Source organism: Mycteria americana, chromosome 7, assembly GCF_035582795.1.
Source record: "Mycteria americana isolate JAX WOST 10 ecotype Jacksonville Zoo and Gardens chromosome 7, USCA_MyAme_1.0, whole genome shotgun sequence".
Classification (NCBI taxonomy): Eukaryota; Metazoa; Chordata; class Aves; order Ciconiiformes; family Ciconiidae; genus Mycteria; species Mycteria americana.
In genome coordinates this window covers 1,512,404-1,534,487 of record NC_134371.1, presented here as the reverse complement: position 1 = coordinate 1,534,487, position 22,084 = coordinate 1,512,404, and the positions used below count along the sequence as shown (strand labels likewise).

The following is a 22,084-nucleotide window of genomic DNA, read 5'->3' as shown; positions in this document are numbered from 1 at the left end:
ATTTCCTTATACCTGAAACTGGGTATAGCTAAAAGAAGACCACATGATGTTTCTTGCCCACACCGTCCCGTGCAAGATGGTGGCATGATACTGTGCCATTTTGTAGACGGACAGATCAGCTCTGGGTGAGCTGGTAGCTCTGTGCAGGACACCGTGGTGCACCGCGGGTCTCATCCCCAGCACGGTGCAGTTTCGTCCTTGGAGGGACGGCCCTGTCAGCCATCTGCCACCCACTGTCATGATCACTAAGAGGAGCTCCAGTGGCTGCCTTGGCACTCACCTCCATCACCCGAGGTGTCTGCGTGAAAGATGTATGCTATGACAAGGCGTTGTGATCTTGCTTTGCATGTTTTAAGGCCATAGAAATAAGCATTTCCTTAAGCATGGGGAAGGATAACCCTACCAGCAAGACCAGTGGCTACTTGGATGCATAAAGCATTTTGTGAGGGGAAAGGAAAAAAGAAAACACAGATCTTTAACTCGAGCACCTAGTTCTTATTTCTTTACATAGCCAACTGCTGGGAGTTGTTGGCTAACTGTAGGTAAACTGTAGGCAGAGAAAAAAGGAGAGAATGGTTTCCTTTGAAAAATGCAGTCCTTTACCCGAAAGAAGTTTGAAAATCATTGCATAACATTGTATTTCAGAGATCTGAACGCTAGTAATTTTTAAATGAATGTAAATCATACCAACAAAGAAGAAAAGGCAAAAATATGTAAAGAGATTGAAAAGGCATTTATAGCTGCACAATGGTATTCAAGGAAACAAAAAGAACATTAATTAACTGTTGAAAGAGTAATAATTCTGTGAATAATTTTATCTAATTTAAAAGGTTTAATTTAGCATTCCAGAGAACTTGGGCAAAGTACGCCACATAGAGCAGCAACCAGCCAGCAGCCCCAGAACTGGTAGCTATTTAGATGTGTGTGCTCTGTTTAAAAAAGAAGCAACAGAAACGCCCATCAGGTACGCAGAAGGGGTAGTAACCCCACATGTACTGATGGAGACCAACGTTTGATGTTTCCCTAAAGTCTTACTTGCGGGCTCGGAAAGGGAAATCAGAACTTGGGTCTGTAAACTGGAACAAGACGAGGCGTTTGTGCAGGATGAGCCTCAGTGACGTATTGCGGTGAAAGTATTGCCTTCTGCAGGCGCTGCCGTGCTCCCGGCTGCCTTTCAGGGCAGCGCTGCCGTCCTGACGCCCGGTGCCGCCGGGCCGGCGGAGGCGCGAAGCGCGGCTCTCGGTACGCGGGGCAGTCGGGGGCCGGACTCGAACCCGCGGCCCCGGCTGCGGGGGCGGGGCGCGGTGGCACGGGGCGGGGCGGCGGGCGGAAGTGAGGCGACGGATGAGGCGGGTGGCGGCGCTGGTGGGTGCCGGCTGCCGGGCGGCCATGAGCTACGAGCACCGCCGGGACTGGGGCCGGGGCCGCGGCGGCGATGGCGGGGCCTCCTCCGCCTCCTCCGCCTCCGCGGGGGGACACGGGGGCCGCGGCGGCGGGCGGGGGCGCCACCCCAGCCACCTCAAGGGCCGCGAGATCGGGCTGTGGTACGCGCGGAAGCAGGGCCAGAAGAGCAAGGAGACGGACCGGCAGCAGGTGAGGGGCGGCCGCGGGCTCAGCCCCGCCGGCCCTCTTCGGGGCCAAGGGCAGCATTCGTGCTGCCGCCGCCAGCTGCGCCCCGGGAGCCTTTTGTCCGGCTGGGCTTGGTCCTGCTCCCCGAAGCAGCGGGGCGGGAAGGAGCGCGGTGGCCAGACCAGGCGGGGAGGTCTGGCCTAGCTGGTGCCGGTAGTTCAGGGCGCGGGGCGGGTAACGGGGGAGCGGCGGCCGAGGAGGGCGAGGAGAGCGGCTCCTCCGCCGGGCTCGGGCCTGCGGCTGGCCCGGTCTGCGCCCCGCACTCCGCCCTTTCTGCTCGGCTGCGTGTGCAGAAGCGCCGTGTGCTAGAAACGCCTACCTTTATTAAGTGTTTTGCCTGACACGATGAGGAAGATGTGTTTGTCTGTCTCTGCACCTTGAAGTGACTTGTACGGAGAAACTTAAACAGTTTGGGATCATGCCGGAGAGCCTCACTAGTTTGAGAATAGCATTAAAGTGTTAATAATGTAATATCTGTAGATCTGCCGAGTACCTGTTGATGAAAATTGTACTTCTTTTTTCTTTTTTGTTTTACTAGAGAGCTGTTGTGCGTATGGATGAACGCCGGGAAGAGCAAATTGTGCAGCTGTTGAGCACTGTACAAACTAAAAATGAGAAGGAGCAAGAAGCCATGTCCTGGTGGTCTGGGGATGAAGAAGGGTAAAGAGAAACAATTACTAATGCTCTTATTTACCTTGAATTGAACAAACTTCCCACAAACTGGTAGGAAGATATACCAGCAAATATTTACTTTTAGTGAGTGAATTAGGTTAACAAATACACTCAGTTTTCTCTACATGTATTGTCATACTGCAACAGTTGGTTGTACCCATTGCTGTAAAATGCTTTTCCAGGTTATTGTTCAGTTTGGGGTGTTAAATTTTTACTTAAAATCATAAAATCTTGTACTTGATCTCCAGGCCTACTAGAGCAGACATACAGAGTTTTTCAGCTGGCCTGGCCTCTGGAATCACTCTTCCAGAGTGACATATGACTTCATTTTTCAGTTATTGTACAGTCTTGGAATGTTTTCTTGACCTCGGTGAAATAGGTTCCATTCTTAACACTTAAAGGATTTTAATTAACAGCAGTGAAACGGGCAGCCAGGTGCATTACCCTGAGTCCACTGAAATGAGGTGTTTGGATCTCTGTTCAGCTGAACAATCCGGTTACAGGGCAGCGGGTTAAGCAGCAGTTCTCTGGAGGCATTTTGCTGCTTTTGTTAGCTTTGTTTTGATACAAAAGAACGTGATGCATGTTTAGATACTGATGTAAAATTTTTGATGGCTGGTAATTTTCAGACTTTAATTGTTTTAATGGCATACGCCATATTCTCCTCGGCCGATGGTCAAGTAACTCATGAACGTAATGTCTCAAAAACAGATGTAAGGTTTGCGTTGAATGGTTCAGTGTCTCTTCACAGTGGCCAAGCACGTCTTGGATAATCTTCAGTTTCTGTTCTCTGCACTTACTTCAGACCTACTCCAGAACAGCCTGCAAAAGTGAAACCAGATGCTGAAAAAGCTCCTGTAAGACAGAGAGCAGTCTTGGAGAAAACATTTCTTGATCGGGATGTGGAATATCTCTTTGAGAAAAGTGAGCAGGATACTGATTTAGATGAGCAACTTAAAGAAGACTTAAGAAAGAAGAAATCTGATCCTAGATATATTGAAATGCAGGTACTTTTCCGTGTGCTAAGTAGAAAGCTTTTGATTGGATTTTTTTATTTTTAATTAAACTAACCGGAAAACATAACTTCTTGCAATTGATTTACTAGGAAGTTGTCATGATGTTACTTTGGCTAAAAATTACCTTCAGAATTTGCAAAATGCATACCTATCAATAGGACAGTGATTAAAAACCAGGCTTTCAGTGGCAACTTCTGATTGCATAAAATCTAAAATTTTAAGCTTACACATTTAGTCGGGTGGGGTTTTCTGTTTGTTTTTTAATGGACTGTGTCCCTGCATTTATGTCTAAAACTGAAAGCACAAAAATGGGCTCTGAAGGAATTGCCTCTTAAAAATGTAGTTCATGTTGTTCTAATAGCCATATATACAGCTGTCAAATAAAACAGTTGTACTGGGAACAGGCAGTTCTGCCTTTGATATAAGGCCCTAGTCTTGCAGCTGTACATACATACCTCTTCATGTCCTGAACTGTTGGTTTTAAATAATTTTGCTAAATTTAATGAAACTGAAAACATGCATGGAATTAAACTTACTTCTAGTGGGCCTGTGTTTATGTAAGTATTAGCCAAACGGTTTGTCGTGTTATTTCAGTTTAGCCTAGATCATAGATGAAATCTGTTATATTACTTCAGTGTTGAAAAGATGTTTAAAGATACGTACTGTTATTTTCTTTTTCCCCAGAGATTCCGAGAGAAACTCCCTTCATATGGGATGAGACAGGTAAATGTCTATTTAATTTGAAAGAATATGCGTTTCTGTTGCTCTGTTGTAAAATAGGAGAAAACAGTTGTGTAACGGACTAGCAGGAAACCTTTGTTGCTTTTTGTGAAGGTGCTGAAGCCTCCCAGGCTCTGATGCTGGGTGTGACTTCTTCCCCGAAAGTAGCTCAGGTTCACTGCTTCATGATACGTATGAAGTTACTCTGGGGCTGTATACAGTTTTATCAGTAGGGGCAGCATTATTAATAGAAATGGTATTGAATGCTAGATACACTTAAGTACACTTTTTTAGAGTACAGGTCTCTTCTTCTTTCTCTGCCAGTTAAACTGCTAGAACCTTCCTAGTTACTTGGATTTTGTGGAGAGTAATTGACCACTACATAAATTGTTATGCTTTCTTTTTCTTATATATATAAAATTGTGGCCATTTGTTGAACATTTGCCCAATTTAGAATTTAATGCTGATTAAACCTTTTCCTTTTTTAATCACAGACTTAATGGCTGTACTGCTGGCTCTTACTGCCATTAGTTTCCTAGTCAAAGCATAATGTCATTGATAGTATGAGTTATTACTAATTGATGTTAATTCTTCATTTGTTGTTGCCTGTATGAAATAGAAATTGAGTATTCTGTTACCTTTTCTTTTGCAGGTTCAATGAATGATTAGTGAGCTTCCTTTCTAAAGTTAATGTATTTGTCATAACATGGCCCTTACTGCTCGTGTTTGTTTCTTTAAATAGTTATACGCCCCTTTACAATCCCTTGGATTGGGAGGTGGAGGCTGGGAGTGTAAGAAATCTGTTCCTCTTGGTATAAGAAATGTTAAAATATTGCACTGAACATCTTCAGCTAGTACAGTCTTGGAGTCAAACAGGGAATACGCTTGTTTTCAGTCACCAAAGATTTCCAGAAGGCAAGTAGGAGGGAGAAAAGTTTAAAAATGTATTTCAGGCTTTCATTTTAGTTATTTTATGTGGATTTCATACAGGATCTTAAATATTTAAAACTAGGATTCAGATTTGATATGTTTTAAACCATACACATGTGAAGTGCAGAAATTACTTGTGTGGTTTAAACTAAACTTTTTAGTATTATGAGAAACAGATGGGTATCTGTTTCTTTAGTTGCTATGACACTTTCTTCTAAGTTCACTGCACAGTAGCAGAGAATTGTCAAAATCCTTCTAAAATCTGGTTTGAACAATAATACAATAAACGTTTTCTCTTTGTTTGGAAACAGGAACTTGTAAACCTTATAAACAATAATCGAGTAACTGTGATAAGCGGTGAAACTGGTTGTGGAAAGACAACCCAAGTTACACAGTTCATCTTGGATGATTACATAGAGCGAGGGAAAGGGTCCACGTGCAGGATTGTTTGTACTCAGCCTAGGAGGATCAGCGCTATCTCGGTAAGTGCCATTTTGACAAAATGCGTAGCTTTTTTCTTGTGACACCCCCACCCCCCCCATAAATCTGAGGAAAAATTACTGCCTTACTCAGAATCATTGAATGAAAATATATGTCTTACTGGGCCTAGGATCCATGGGCGAGCTTATGAACTGAGTGTACAATCTGCTAGATGATTTGAAGTTAAGATCTGAAAAAATTCTAAATGACCAGATAGGTACTGTGCACCTCTTAGAGAAACTGCTCTGCTGTCACATGCACTCATACTAAATTTAAAGCTGAAAATAAGTATTCAGCCTGTAGTGGACAGTGAAGATGGCTTTTTGTGCGTTCATTTTCAGTCATCTTACATTTTATTGCAAATAACAATTTCGTTAATATACAGTAATTTGATATTTCATAAGTTTTGGTTGTTAATGGAGTACTGGCACTGCAAGCCTCCTTCTTCCCTGAATTTAATCATTGTTTATATCTGTGATTTTAATGGATTTGGGCAGTGCAAATGTGAACTAATGTAAACTCTAACGTTGTGTCAGGCCCTTTAGAGGTATATTAATGAGGAAGAAAGCATTTGGCTTTTAAGTGCACAGTAATTACTCTTCTTGATAGTTAAGTGTCAAACGAGTATAGAACCTTACTTCCTATGAGAAAAAGCTCGCCCTGCTGAAAGGGTGAGTGTATTGCTAATGCCTGAATGGTTGTGTTCCTTTAAAATATGTCCTGGGTTGCAAACCTGTCCTTGGGCTGCTGACAGGAAACACTGTTCTCAGTGGAGGAGAAAAAGTAATTTTCAGGGTGTTTCTTTGTTGTTTACGTAACATCTTGGTTCTAGGTATTTCCTGCTGATGAGTAGCTAAATCATAGATCAGCCTTGTGGGATTTTTTAAAAATTTTCTTTCCTGCACTATTTTGATTTTATTTATTTTTCTAAGGTGGCTGAGAGAGTTGCTGCTGAAAGGGCAGAAGCATGTGGTAATGGCAAGAGTACAGGATACCAAATTCGTCTACAGAGGTAAGAGAGGCTCCCTTGGAAGTTTTTCTGCATTCATGTAAAGTAGTATCTATTGTTATTCAAGCAAGAAAATTTGAAAAGTAGTTCTTAACATAGATGACTGCTTTCATTCTGATATTTTCTCCAGAAGGAATTCCTGTGAATAGCTGGTGTAGGGAATAAGGTTTTTGAAATTTAGCAAAAAGTTTGAGTGCGATTATTGCATTTTATGCAGCGTGTAACAATGGCTACCACCAAGTTGTGCTTTGTCTAGTACATCCTTTTTTCAGCTCTTCTAAAAGGTTCTGCTATAGATAGAGATAAAACCGATGTCCCTAATGCAAGAATTTCAAGGAAAAATGGAAATGCTAAAGGAGAGAATGCTGTAAGCCATATTTCTGTGGAAAACTATGTATTTGCTACACTTATCTATTGAGTAATCCCACTGAGATCAGGTAATAAAGTTGGGTGCATTGACAAGAGCTCGTAGACCTAGTACCATAAAGCAGAAGTTATTACATTTGGAGTCATCTGTAATTTAAAAAAAATATCTGAAATGTTACCAGCAAATAATGGAATCTCAGTTATCGTTGAAGGAGAAACTGCTGGTGAGAGATGACAGCTTAGTCCTTTCCGCATTTTAATTTGAGTTTATAGAATCTCATTTATATTTTTCTTTACTATTTAATCAAGAATGTTATACTGCTGTATACTTAGCTGTCACCTGTGCTGAGCTTAGCTAGCTGCAAGAATTTGGGGTCAGCAGATCAATGTGCAAATGATGAAAAATGATGTCTGGGAAGTCAGGACATCTGTCAGATTACAAATAGTTCATTCCCCGTCAACAAAAAAGCTGCAACTGTGGCCTAATTCCTTGTTCCTCCAATGGAACTGTAAGTGAGCAAGTTAGGGAATGAGGCATACTTTGTGATGTCCATAATGACTTTCTGCATCTTGACTTTAAGCTTTTAAAGTATTTTGTAAAATAGAGAAGAGAACTGAGGAATTCTTAATGTATCTCTTTCAGTCGGTTACCAAGGAAACAAGGTTCAATTTTATACTGTACCACAGGAATTGTCCTACAGTGGCTCCAGTCAGATAAGTAAGTTTTCCTATTTAATAAGAAACTGAATACAATGATGAAATGATTTGACTACTGAGCTGTTTCTAACAGTCTCGGCTCTGTTTTTTTAATTTTGCTAAAAACAAATGTTTAACTTCCTGCTCTTCTATTTTAGGCACTTGTCCAGCATTAGTCATGTGGTCCTTGATGAAATTCATGAAAGAAATCTTCAGTCAGATGTTTTAATGAGCATTATTAAAGATCTTTTGAATATTCGTTTGGATCTGAAAGTAATACTAATGAGTGCTACTTTAAATGCAGAGAAGTTTTCGGAGTATTTTGGTAGGTGAAATGCTTCCTGTGAATGTTCCTTTTTAGTAGTTCAGGCTTCTACAGTATAATGCCGTTCTCAAATTTTAGGATTGATTTTTATCAAAAGAGGTAATGACTTCAATTTTACAAATAGTTGCCAGTTGCTGGAGGTGCTTATTCCCTTAGTTTTATCTCATCGTGACCCTATGTTGCTTCTGTATTTGCTGTTCAGACGTATAGTGGAAACAGTATCTCCAGAGTATTTTAATATTAAATATTTACTAATATTTACCATGTTTTTAGAAGTCTTGGTGTGAGTGGGCAACCAGATTGAAGCCTTTAATTGTTCAGTCTTCCAGCTTTGTCCTGTAGCTGGAACCAGATGAACATGCTGAAGAGCAATATACTGCTTGCTATTTATGCTTTTTTTGTTCAGCAACTTTATTTGGAATTGAATTTGGCATCTTCCATGAGAATTTAAAAATAAACAAACAGAAAAACCCTATAGACTTGGTAACTATATTGCAAAAATAGTGAAGAATGTTTATTGCCTCTATTATTTCAGTACAGTGTTTTATTTGCTGTTTAAAAACAGAGTTATGCTTTCCTCAACAGATAATTGTCCAATGATTCACATACCTGGGTTCACTTTCCCTGTGGTGGAATATCTTCTCGAAGATGTCATTGAGAAGTTGAGGTAAGTGTATTTTCTGAACACCATTATAGATAGTATTTCGGGGGTTTTTGCTTAGTATATCTTTTCAAAGATTATCTTGGTATAAATAAATACCCTGTGGACAAATGAGCTGTGTTTTTCAACAGAAAACCTTTCAAGGGAAGTTTAGTAGCTTTTACAGTAATTAAAAATGGTACATAGCTACCTGGAAACGTTGGCTTGAGGAGGAAAAAAAACTCATCTGTCTTTCGGTTTGGTGAATTTTCAGGCTACTAAATCAAGCTAGTCTTTCTGTTTGTTCAGACCTTTTTTTTTTTTTCCCTACATGTTCTCCTGCTTACTAGAGATGATAACTGTTTTTATGAGTAAGATTTCTTTCAGAAAAGAAACTTAAGAATCTTATTTACATGGTATAGCTAAAGTGCAGCATATTGTGCATAGTTTGGAAAACTACTATGCAGCTGGCTTTAAATTACTTTAGTTTCAAAACTTAATTATGTATGTTACATAAATTTGAAGGTATACTCCAGAAAACACAGACCGTCGGCCACGGTGGAAGAAAGGCTTCATGCAAGGACATGTAAGCAGACCAGAAAAAGAAGAAAAAGAGGAAATCTACAGGGAACGATGGCCAGACTACATAAGGCAGCTGCGGGGCAGGTTGTTCTCAAGTCGCTCTTTTGCATTAAGATTTTAGACACTTCTTAACTGAGAAATGTAAATTAGTGCTGTATACTAGTACTGTGCTTTTATTAATGTGATAGTTGCTACTGTGGAAAACAATAATGATGGAATTGCCAGTACAGTTGGCTGGCAACCATTGAAGTGCTTGAGAGTTATCACAGAGAATTTGCTTCCTTTGCATGTGCAGACTGTAAGAGAACTTTACAGCTGTCGAGTCGCTTGCTAGTGATGTTGGTATTGTCCATTACAGCCTTCAGCATCATGTTAGGCTGCTTGAGCTTTGGTCATTAGTTCTCTTCTGATGATTTCTCCCCTTCTTCAGTCTTTTTCTTTGAGAGAGATCTCACAGTACTTTAGTCTCATCATCAACATAATACAAAATGTGCTGGTTTAAAAAACAAAAACAACAAACAAAAAAACCCCAAACCCAACAAAACAAAAAAACCCCCACCACAACCTTTTCCTTAGAATATTGTAATATTCCTATAGAGTGGTTTAAAACCAAGCTAAATAATTTTGCCTCTTGAGCACCTAGTAGAGATTGTCCACTTGAAACATTCTTTTGATTGCCAGCATTTGACTGCTTTTGGTAATCTGGATAAGTTGATTAATTGGATAGCCTGGCTGATTTATTTCAGGAACAGCATCTTCCTGATTTTTCTCCTGTCTTATTTGTCCTCTGCATTTTGGGACTGTCTATGTATCTAGCTTGGTAACAATAATGAATATAGGTGGCTCAGTTTTATCTTCCTTTCTAAGGGAAAAGTCCTCAATGCTGCATCTCTGTCTGGCCTGTCTCGTGCTCTGCTCATCCCATTTGTACTCCTCCTTGCCTTTCCCACTATGTCTTTTGAACCAGTTGGCGATTCTTTCCATAACATTAGCTTTCATGAAATCAAAGGGCTGAACAGACGAGATGCCTCCTGCACTCACTGTGAGTGAGGGAGAAATTGAAGGGTAAACTCAAGATTGTTTAGGTCCTAGGTAATCCACGAGGAGGAGAGAGATCGTGTAAATGCTTCAAATGCAGTTCAGTCATAACATGGTAATTCTTAATATTCTAAACTGACGATAATTGCACTAAGCTAAATCTCAAGAGTACGTTGGAGGTACAGTAATTGAACAAAGAAATAAATTGAACAGTAGTGGGTTACATAGACGTGTGATTGCAGAGCCTTATAACAGACACAGGAGCGCATGACTTCATGTTAGTAAGTTACCAATACATATGCTTTCAATGCCTGTAGGTATTCGGCAAGTACTATAGATGCCTTGGAAATGATGGATGATGACAAGGTTGACCTTGACCTTATAGCAGCACTTATCAGACACATCGTTTTGGAAGAAGAGGTACACTTCTGTCTCCTATCATCACATTTTAACAATGTGACTGAATTGTTTTCAGTGGCTGTTGGGAATGTCAGAGCTGATAGTTATTTTGCCTTATCATACGGATATAAAGAAGAAGAATTTTTTGGTTTGGTCTTTTGAGAAGTAATCTAACAGCTTTAAACATCTAATTACTATTTAAGCCCTGAATTTAGAATGTGGTTAGTTAGTGTTTGTTGAAATGATGGAATAGAATCCGTGATTAAAGGGGAGCACACATCTAAGCATTTTCTTGAATAGGGGTTGTGCGTATTGAGAGCTATGTACATAAGAAACTTGGAAAACTGACAGGTACATTTGATATGCTCATTTATGGTCCCTTCTGAGGAGGGGGTAAAAAAGAGCCTGAATTCTTTCACTGACAGTAGGGATTGTCTCGTAAATAAAATGGGATAGATATCTGAAGGTTTGGGTGCCATTTTGATTCAGATTGCTGCATTTTTTTTCTGTTGGATAAGCTTTTAAATAAGCCTTCAAATTAATTATACACCTTAGTTATTTGATGGAAAGTAAGACAATTACAAATTAAATTTTAACATTTAGTTCTTTCTGTGACTGTGCGTGTGTTTGTCAAAGGTAGTATTCTTTGTAGTCTGTAGTAAAAGTTAGGTTTTGTGAAATAGCTGTAGAAAACTGTCTGGAAACTTCTTTAGTGTACAACTAAATCTCCGTTCTTAATTCCTCAGCAATGGGAGGGAGAGGGCAAGAGCAATACTTAGAGCTGATGTTCACTGCCTCATGTCTACACTGTGCAGTTGGCTTTAATGGTTTTTCTGCCTGAGTAATCTAAATATGACTTACATGCTGTGAAGGCTGAATTTTTATACAGCCTAGCAAAAGTCTGGTCACATTTACCAAACACACACTTAGGAGACTCTTCCAACTTCCAGCTTGTCAAGATTAGTAGTTAATACAGCTGCATTAACAGTTATCCCCAAATGTGCCTTACCTTGTTATTTAGTAATAACATCATCAGAACATTAATATCAGAAGGATCCTGTGCCTGAAGCAGTGACACACATGAAGTAAGAATAAATTCTGTTACCATATGTAGAATGTATGTAGGTTGTCATAACCTGAAGTTAGGTGTTTGTTTCTGTGTTCAAAAACATCTGTGGATGAGCTGACACCTTGGCTGATTCCCTAAAGAGAATTTTGATTAATATTTTAAATAATTTAGTATTTCAGTTGATAGATCATTTAAGCCATGGATAATGAGGATGAGTTGCTCTTTCGTATTTTGTTCTTCCTGTGTTGAAAATTACACATTAGTTTCTCTCTGTTTTATTTGCAGCTCAAATTCTTCTGGTGCTGACATGACGGTTTTTAAAACACTGCAGGGGAAAAATGTTTAAAAATTTTATTTATTACGTTCAGATAAATATATGTAGCTAACTCTTTTGTAGAAAACAATCTTATAAACTTTGTTCCAAATTTGAGTCAATGAGGCTTCAAATATCACCTATCCAACATACATGTATCAGTGTGCAAGTAGGTGGTTCTTTGCATAGCATATAATTTATTCTAACCTCTTTTCCCTTCAATCCCTCTTTTATATATAGGATGGTGCAATTCTAGTGTTTCTTCCAGGCTGGGACAACATTAGCACTTTGCATGATCTCTTGATGTCACAAGTCATGTTTAAGTCAGGTAAAACCAAAATTTTACATGGGAGTTCTAGCAGTAGCGTTAGTGACAAACTCTTAATTTTTGCATGTGATTGCTGGTATTGTGCTGGATTTACTTTTTTTTTTCCCCCCTCATCTCTCCTCTCAAGATGACTGCAGTGTGTTCAGCATTTTTTGCATTTCTGTGGTATCTTTTATCTGCTAATGATAACAACTCATTTTCCTCAGTGTAGGAGTGAACAATCTGAAAAAGAATCTCAGACCTGCACCTTTTTCCTTTTGTCCTTTCTTGTAGCTATGATAGCTTCCATCTACAACTAAACTCTCTTTCTTCATTCTGTGGTCATTTCCTCTTTTCTTGATTCTTCAGCAGCTGCCGTCTACTGCTTTGCTGATAGTTCTTTTAAGTCCTATTTATTCCTAGAAGCCTTTTTAATAGGACACTAAAATACCCTATGGCTGTCTGATACACTTTAATTTGTCCTGTTTGCATAACTCATATTTTCATCTAACTTGTCTAACTACACTCTTGGCTACTCAGTTGTCTTACAGTTCATGTTGTGTACATTCCATAGATCAAGAATTTCAATTTATTGAAAGATTGAGGAGAGTGTCAGTTTATTTATTAAACTTGAGCAATTATTACATAGAGAAATTACATTGAGAAATTAAAAATATAAATTACTGAACACAACTTCATATCTTTTCTTAAACTTGTCAAGTCATCATAGCGTAATAAAAAAAATCCTTTATACCTTTTACTTTAGAATTTGCCATTATGATTCATATACCTGTGAATTCAGAATAAGAAACAGTAGACTGAGGTGCAGCATATTTTCTCTATTCTGCATAGTTGATTTTCCTGTAAAATTAAAGTTTCTATGCTTACACCATATCTTTTATTGACTTTTAATTTTCAGATAGGTTTATTATCATACCTTTACATTCATTGATGCCTACTGTTAACCAGACTCAGGTATGCTTTTCTTTTATTGTAATATTTCACAGCTACAAAAAAAATTAATTAAGCCTATGTTTGGTTTTGGCAAACATATAAATGGGCCATGGATAATTACAGGTTTTTAAGAAGACCCCGCCAGGAGTAAGGAAAATCGTGATTGCTACCAACATTGCAGAGACTAGGTAAATAGCTAGCTGTACAAACCAAAAAAGCTATACATTTAACAAAATAAATGAAAGTGGCAATCTAACGTATAAACTTGTTTAATGTTTCTAAATTACATGGTTTTGTATTTGTATCATTCATTTATAACACTTTATCTTTAGAAATGTTTATAGACTAAACAGTAGTTTTCCTTTAATTGTTTAAAACAATTAAAACATGGATGTTACTATAAAGACTCACCTTTGTTGTACGTGATAAATCTGAGCTGCCTGTCCTCTCTGCAGACTTCATAACCCCATGTGGTGACTTTTGCCAGACTTAGGAGAATAAATCGAGCTGTTTCTTGAACTGCTTAGTAACGTAATTCTTAATGAAATTCCAAACACAATTTTTTTTTTTATTGTTGGCTCATAGTTTGGGAGGAGGTAAAGAGAGGCTAACCCCCTTTAATATCCTAGGTCAAGCTTGCAAAGATGAAGAGTTGCATTTTTTCCTCTCTTTTTTTAAACAGCATTACAATAGATGACGTGGTGTTCGTTATAGATGGTGGAAAGATAAAGGAAACTCACTTTGACACGCAGAACAACATTAGCACAATGGCAGCAGAGTGGGTTAGTAAAGCTAATGCCAAGCAGAGGAAAGGTCGAGCAGGAAGGTAAGAATAATGGGGATAGTTAGAAGAGTGTTGTGATGTTATGTTTCCATCAGTCTTGGAGCACGTGCTGCTGAAGATACTACTTTATTATTCCTATGTTCAGTAGCAGATAGCAGATGCTAGCACAACTGTCTCTTGTGCTTCTGGAAAGCATGGTTTCTTTGTCTTTCTAGGAACTGACTTAACTTGTGCATTTAACTCATGAGTTTCCCTCCTTCTTACAGAAGAATAAGTCCCGCATTTTTTTTAATTTTTGTTGGTAGTGTTTGCCTTCACACCTGATTTATGAGGCTATGGTACATTAAAGTGAAAATTGCCTACAAATTAATATCACTTAGCTACATACCAAATTTTCTTTAAATTTCTATCCCTCTCAAAATACCTTGTGGAATATTTTCTCTCTTGTTCAAACTTACAGTTCTTCTCTGGTCTCTTCATTACTCCTTTTGAGCTGTTGATAGGAGGTTTCAGTGTTCTGCATGCCTTTTTTCCTGTTGGATGGGTCTGTGTTTCAGAAATCTGAAATGGCTTTTACAATTGAATACGCTTCAGTTCTAATTCCTTGAGGTGTTTTGGGAAGCTGTTTATAAACAAACACAATCATAATGTCACAGTGTCATAGGAAAAAAAACCAACCCAACTGTTTATTTAAATAATTCCAGAGTTCAGCCAGGCCACTGTTACCATCTATACAATGGACTACGTGCTAGCCTTCTAGATGATTATCAGTTACCAGAGATCTTGAGGACACCTTTGGAGGAACTCTGCTTACAGATCAAGGTAAACATAGGAATCTTCAAACATATTTATTATTTACTTTTCCATTGGAATAAGAGGTTGAGAGATTAAGTTAATGCAACTGTGAGCCTAGGGTTGTCTTCAAGTCAAAATTCTGTTACACTAGAAGTACAATATATTTAGCTAATAATTGCAGCTGTTTTGCAAAATGCATACTTGTATCTAGATGCATCAAACCCACAAAAAATAGGATGGTCTAGTATAAATAAAAGCTGAAGTCTATTATTTGGACTGTGCTTCCCTCCCTCTCCCCCCAAATATCATTCAGTTAGAGGAGCTTCAGTGAGAATGCCAGTGAGTCAAGGGATATGATGTCTTAAAAGAATTTTACTAAAAAGTAGTTTTAGAACTGACGTGAGTTTCCTTGTTGGCAGTTTGTATTGAATTCCTTATGCGTGCATAAGGAATACCATGTGTATGCATACTGAATGAAGAATAGGTCCTTATGTTTCAAATTTCATCATTAATATGTTTTTATTTTTGTCCTTAGTTTTTAGTGAAATTCTAACTCAAGCTGTGAATTATTCACACTTTTTTAATTAGTGTGGTTACTGCTTACTAATTTTAGGTAGCCATTTTTCTCCAATTGCTGCAGGTCTTGTTTTTTTGTTTTGTGGTGGTTTTTTTTTTTTTTTCCCCAGATTCTAAAGCTTGGTGGAATTGCTTATTTTCTGAGCAAACTAATGGATCCACCCTCTCGTGACGCTGTAATGTTGGCCATAAATCATCTAATGGAGCTGGTAAAGTATTGCTTAATGTACATGCAAGGAAAAAGTCTTTTTTAGAACAATGTTACTGCGTTGTTTGTTATCAGACAGTTCTGTTTGTACAGGTCCCGACACTTGCAACCCCTTATCATATTGTGTAGACCCTTTATATACCCTCATGAACAGAGGAAATAATTTCACATAATACATGATGTTTACGGGCTGCATAGAGTAGTTCCTGAGGAACTTTCTAAACGACTCAAAACATAAGGGTGCACCTCGCATTTAAGTGCCTTACAGATACTTGCTTAACTCGCTGCTCCTGTAACACCCTGCTCATGGCTGCATCCACCAAGCCTTCCTATCCCAGTCAGAGTAGTGAAGAGTTTGAGATACTTTTTCTGTGGGCAAATAAGGCATATAGGAGAAAGATCTGGTATGTCATTGCCCCTTTGGATGCTGGGGAGGGAGAGATTAATGACACATCTGTACTACTGACTTGCCGTGGTGTTATTTGTACAAATCAGTTGTAGCAATAAATTGAAACATCTGATTTAGATGAAGGGCAGTACTTAGACTGATGGCACGAGTCTATAAATGTTTAGATAAAATTAAAATTCAGCCATACATTTGGTGTTCTGTGACAATGCTGTATGGTAGCAAAGGGTAGAGTAAATAAAAACAGAAGTGATATTGAGGATAAGATACAAGTCTAAAAATAAGCTTGATCAGGAAAATAGGAAGACACTCAAGCGTTAGTAATTCTTCGTACTTTCGTCCAGAAAGACACTAAGCCCTAGTAAACCACTTGAAACACAATGAAAGATGGTTGCCATTTTCTTGGATCTAATCGAACATTTGTATTTCTCCGTAACTTGCTTGATCGCTTTCCTACCATCCCTTATTACAGCTAGCTGCGTTCTCCAGCGGTTAGGCTTTCCTTTGTTCTCTAAGTGTACTAGTTGCTATTTCAAGGAAATCCTCCCCATTTCAAATGCTGTGTTTCTTCTTTTTTCCTTCTTCTGACAGAATGCTTTGGACAGACAAGAAGAACTGACTCCACTAGGTGTCCATTTAGCACGATTACCAGTTGAACCGCATATTGGAAAAATGATCCTCTTTGGAGCTTTATTCTGCTGCTTGGATCCAGTACTTACGATCGCAGCTAGCCTCAGCTTCAAAGACCCTTTTGTCATTCCTCTGGTAACGTTTCTAAGAGGAGAATTACACATAAGATTTTAAGAATCTCAGAAGGATATGGGGACTTACTGAGATGTTACAGTTTAAAAGCACTTTAATCTTATTTTCATGTTAATTACATTTTTATTAGTAAAAGATTGCCTTCACATACTATGAAGTATTGTCTTTGCCTACAGAATATTGGAAGTAGCTTTAATTTTCATGTATGTAGCATACAAAGTAGTGCTGTATATATGTACCTTAATTAGGAAAAGAGAACTGGTGTGTCAGTCATGAATATTTTATAGGTTCTAATTATTCTTAGGGCAAAGAGAAAGTAGCAGATGCAAGAAGAAAGGAACTGTCAAAGAACACTAAAAGTGATCATCTAACTGTGGTGAATGCTTTCACGGTAGGTGTGTTTTAATGTTTGGGGTTTTTTTTTTTTTAATTTTAATTTGGGTAATATGGATTATTCTAAGGAAAAAGCTGATCAGTTTATGCTCTGAAGTATTTCTTTCTTGGCTTCTACAGAAGCATAAAACTAAATTAATTTTCACCCTTCTAGTGCTGAGGAATCTTGTCTTCAGGCTCAGTAACCTAATTTCTTGTGGATAAGTCTATGAAAGAGACAAAGAAAACGTAATGTTATAGTTACCTTGCTGAAGTCATTAATTCTTGTCCTTCTGGCCTCTACAAGAGGCTGAAGCCAACTTCAAAAGTGTTGGAGATTTAGTTGTATAGTGTTGGGGCGAGAAGAAGAGGAAACAAATAGCCTAGAATGCAGTTTCTACCCAGGACTGTTAAGAGCAGCAAATGAAGTTCTGGCAAACTTAGCTAGATTTCACTCCTCGCCATAGAAAAATTGAGTTTTTGATTCAAAATGTTGCAAAGTTGTGTTTTTCTACTCTGTGCTGCATATATATAAACAAAGAGATCAAAGAATTTACTTTCTCTCTTGTAGAGAAAGATGTAACTATATTGCTGGTTCACTTCCAGTTTTTGCTGTCCTTAGTTTTTTAGTGTGTGTTCACTTACAAACACCTTTGAAATACAGTTTTTAACTTTCAGGGCTGGGAAGAGACTCGGCGGCGTGGTTTCAGAACTGAGAAAGACTATTGCTGGGAATATTTCCTTTCTTCAAATACACTCCAGGTAACATCCTGGCAGTTTAAAAAAAGAGGATCATGTCTGTGGGGATGAGGGCAGGAGCCTTTTGGCACAGCATCATTCTGGGACAATTTTTGTTGTTTTCTAGATGCTGCATAACATGAAAGGACAGTTTGCAGAGCATCTTCTTGCAGCTGGATTTGTGAATAGCAGAGACCCCAAGGATCCCAAATCTAATACCAACTCAGGTAAACAGTGGAAGGAAACGGAAAATTTCTGATAGCTGAAATCTCAGTTTGCAGAACTGCGTTATTTACTTTGCTGTCTTCTACAGATAATGAGAAGTTGCTCAAAGCAGTCATCTGTGCTGGTTTGTATCCAAAAGTTGCAAAGATCCGGCCAAGCTTCAGCAAAAAGAGAAAAATGTAAGGGTTTGGTTTAATGTTGGGTTGTATTTGAGGTGTCTTCTACATTAGGTAGTTTGGCATGGTGAAGCAGTGGCTTGAGTGCATGAATGAATCTCTGTATAGCTCAATCATGGGTGTGGGTTACTTCATTTGAGAAGGGTGGATGAGAGCATGAGATTGTTGATCTTTACTTTGTTTAACATTTGGATACCTGCTAGTCAGTGAAATAATTTGTGTGACCTTATCATGCCATGGTTGATGTTACAATATATCGGTAACACTGCTGCTAAAGGAGTCCTACCATCATCTTTGATCTACAGCAGCAGTTGAAACACTGTCCTTTCTTATTATTTGGCAACAGAGCCCAGAAATTCTGGTCTGTTGATCTGTCGCTACTTATATTATCGGACTATTTATTCTTATTAACTGTTACTCACAGTAACAGTATACTTGTCAGAATATAGACATCCTTCTTTATGGACCTGATTTAAGACAGAATGAAGGGTTGAACATTTAGATTGGTTTTTCTGGGTGTGTAACATTGAAACAGCAAGCTAGGAGCAATCATTATGCCTATAATTTAAAAAAAAAAACAAAACCAAGTGATTATTTCTATGAAAGGAGTAAGAATAGATGGTCAACATTCTACCTTAGATTGCGTAGTTTAGACCCGTCTATAGGTGACACTGCTAGTCAGTTGATACTCCCTTTCAGACTGAGTCCAGTGTGCTGGAGTCGCCTAAATGCAGTAAGTTTGCAAACCTGACCCAAGTAACTGTGTCGCTGTATCTCTGCCGCATGGTGGAGCTAGGTGTAAGCCAGCTGCCCAGGAAGGTTCAATTTTATGGTCCACTAAACAAGAGATTCGTTACACTTTGCTGGAGAAGCTCTCCCACCCCCTGTTTCTGTTTCAAAACACCGAACTTCATGTTTTGCAAAATACTTCTGCACACAGGGAGCAGAGAGCTCAGTGATCCACACTCAAAGAATTACATCTCTGAAATGTGGGAAGGAGGAGAGCAGTTGTGCTTCATACGTATTGTGCTTGGCTTCTGCTTTTTATTGTCTGACAGCATTATTATGTTAGAAGGGAAATGTGATTTTTGGGTAGTACGTATAACCAAAGCAGCTGAATGTTACCCCTGTCCAAAGGCGCATGGTACAAGTAGAGGTACACCACTCTAGACAGGTTGACAGTGGTATAGCTGGTCCCTTGTTCCACACTGACCCTGCTTAACGCTGAGCAAAGAATTCAGATATGTAAGTTCCTTATGTGTTTTTTTCCAAGAAATGGCTTGAAACTTGGTTTCTGTAACCAAATTCAGTAACTCACAGAGTCCTTCATTTGGAAAAAGAATGCCACTTGTTTTTTCTACTTGAGAGAATGACAGGGCTTATTAAGGGGGTAAATTTGGCAAAGAATTCAGACTTTTTAAATGCAGAGAGAGATGCCTAAAAATTCATACTGTAGATTCAGTTGAAATCTTTTGGGAAAGGAGTTAAAGTTTCTTTGAGTGACCTTGTACTTTGAGTTGAGAACACTAGTGGATAATTGGAGAGTTTTTTAACTTGGGACATGATTTGCTAAACTTTCAAGACCTTATTTAAATCCTAAAATAAAACCTTTTTTTCTTTTAAGGGTGAAAGTTTGCACCAAGACGGATGGAACAGTTAATATTCACCCTAAATCGGTTAATGTGGAAGAAACAGAGTTCCATTATAACTGGCTTGTGTACCATTTGAAGATGAGAACTAGCAGTGTATGTGAAGGTTTATACTTGTGTAATTTATTTTTGTAGCTCTTTCATAAGGTTGGATCAAGGTTCAAAGGGGATGTGAACAGTGCCTTTGTTTAAAGCCTTCCTGTCTTGGGTCATTTTGTTTACGTGCCATCGGATTATGATCTTTGTGATGCTGGTGCTATTGTTCCACAAATAACTAATATACTACTGTCTGGTTTTTTGGTTGTTCAGGTTTTTTAAAGGTTCTGGCAATGACAGGTGTAATTTTTTATTATTATTTTCGATCCAGTGTAGCACTCTTGAATATGCTGAAAAAAATTTTTTTTCCCCTCTGTTATGGAATAGTTGGTTTGATTTCACCACTTTGTGTGAAGGATTGTATTTGGGACCGTTTTTGCTCCTGTTTAATCCAATTTCATGTAACTTTTCCAACTGAGTTGCTTTACATATGTCTTGCAAATTTATCAGTTACTCTGAATAATGATCTGGAATTCTGTTACAAGTTTCATTAAGAGTTGCTGATCTCACTTAAGATGTTTTGAAGGGTGATTGGACAATTTTGTCATCTTGCAGATTTACTTGTATGATTGTACAGAGGTCTCTCCATACTGTCTCTTGTTCTTCGGAGGAGATATATCCATTCAGAAGGATAAAGATCAGGATACCATCGCTGTGGATGAATGGATTGTTTTCCAGTCTCCGGCAAGAATAGCACACTTAGTTAAGGTGACTAATAATAATAACGTATATGGAAGACTTAGTGTAACGCTGATTCTTCTTAGAGATTTCTATATTTGTTATTACTGTGTACCTACTGATTTATCACTATAGGGAGATTATAATGTTTTAAATGTATTCCCAGTAAGCAGTTCAAGTACACAGAGTAAACAAAAGAGATCTACTGAAGGTGTGTAGATGAATGCAAGTTAAAACGCAGTAGTAAAAATAACATTCTGAACAGTCGGTATTACATGGTAAACTGGGCAGAAGTAAACAGTAATCTGCTCCCTTGTGTTTGGCCTTAGGAGCCAGATTAGGAGCCACACACGCTTGGATTTTTGTGTGTGTGTTTGGTTTCCAGTGTGATAGCTTGACTAATGAGACTGTGTACCTATTGAGGCATCGGGAATATGGCAGTGATATTCTTGTTCAGCCGGTGCAGCCTCTGCTGAAAAATTCATGGGGATATTGAAAAACTGTAGAAGCTTCAGAGAAGAGTCACGGGGTTTTAGAAACATGTCTTACGGTGAGAGATTTGACGAGCTTAATCTCTGTAGTTTTCCATGGCAAAAGCTGTAGGATGACTTGATCAGTCCATGAAATGTCCACATGGATATGGAAACATGAGGATGGGGCTCTTCAGCTAGCAGTAGTAAGTTCCAGTGGAAGGAGGGGCTGAATAGAGCTCTGTTTAGTATTAGATCCTCGTTTAGTATTAGATCCTAGTATTAGAAATCATACCTGACACTTTTTTTTAAACCCAAATATTTTTAATCCTGAAATAGTCAGCTAATGGATGTATAGCCTGTTAAAGGCCATCACATCCAGAGATGGTCATCTGTCATAAAAGGTAAAACTGCTGGTTTTTGACAAGCAGCTTTTGATCCTGAAAATAGCAATGTTGAAATGGATTGGTAGGAGAACAGCAGGTGTAAAGATTAGGAGAACAGAGGGCCCAAGGGATTTGAACTTGTAGTAATGTTGTTGTGTGTAGCGCTAATTGCCTGTGTCTTGTCTCTTTTTTTTCTTTTCTTCATGCCAACAAACTCTTTGCAGAATTTAAGACAAGAGCTCGATGATCTTCTACAAGAAAAAATAGAAAACCCACATCCCGTGGACTGGAATGATATTAAATCCAGGGATACTGCAGTACTGACAGCTATTATAGACTTAATCACAACACAGGAGAATGAAAGTGTCAGAAACTACGCTCCACGATTCCAGAGTGAACGCTATAGTTGACATACTGTCACCTGTATTGATAAAGCCAACATATTCACCTTTTTGTTTTGTTTTGTTTTTTTTTAATAGCATTTATTTAGCTAGAGGAAAAACTTTTTTAGGGTAAGCTGGTAATTCCCTCATACTGAAGAGCAGTTATTTCAAAATAGTTGGTAATATCTGTATATGCATGGTATCTGTGTTCAGTGTAGCTTTATAAATAAGAGAA

At 38.6% G+C, this 22,084-nt stretch overlaps 1 protein-coding gene across 1 annotated transcript; it reads left to right on the top strand.

Moving 5' to 3' along the window:
• The first annotated feature begins 1,344 nt into the window (after positions 1-1,344).
• On the top strand, positions 1,345-21,918 carry DHX36 (DEAH-box helicase 36). Its single transcript, XM_075506747.1, has 25 exons — positions 1,345-1,593; positions 2,168-2,289; positions 3,107-3,308; positions 4,002-4,040; positions 5,279-5,449; positions 6,380-6,459; positions 7,466-7,540; positions 7,677-7,843; positions 8,429-8,510; positions 9,009-9,149; positions 10,421-10,523; positions 12,125-12,212; positions 13,111-13,166; positions 13,269-13,333; positions 13,828-13,971; positions 14,634-14,751; positions 15,411-15,509; positions 16,506-16,679; positions 16,981-17,067; positions 17,727-17,810; positions 17,914-18,013; positions 18,100-18,190; positions 19,812-19,932; positions 20,488-20,640; positions 21,691-21,918. Exons 1-25 carry the CDS (start codon positions 1,345-1,347, stop codon positions 21,874-21,876), a joined length of 2,997 nt encoding a protein of 998 aa, XP_075362862.1. The 3' UTR covers positions 21,877-21,918.
• The last annotated feature ends 166 nt before the right edge of the window (positions 21,919-22,084 follow it).

Bases quoted from the DNA above. Each gene is read 5' to 3' on its own strand.
- DHX36 (XM_075506747.1), top strand. From the start codon at position 1,345: ATGAGGCGGGTGGCGGCGCTGGTGGGTGCCGGCTGCCGGGCGGCCATG. The intron at 1,594-2,167 runs GTGAGGGGCGGC...TTGTTTTACTAG, and splicing joins AGGAGACGGACCGGCAGCAG to AGAGCTGTTGTGCGTATGGA. The intron at 17,811-17,913 runs GTAACATCCTGG...GTTGTTTTCTAG, and splicing joins TTTCTTCAAATACACTCCAG to ATGCTGCATAACATGAAAGG.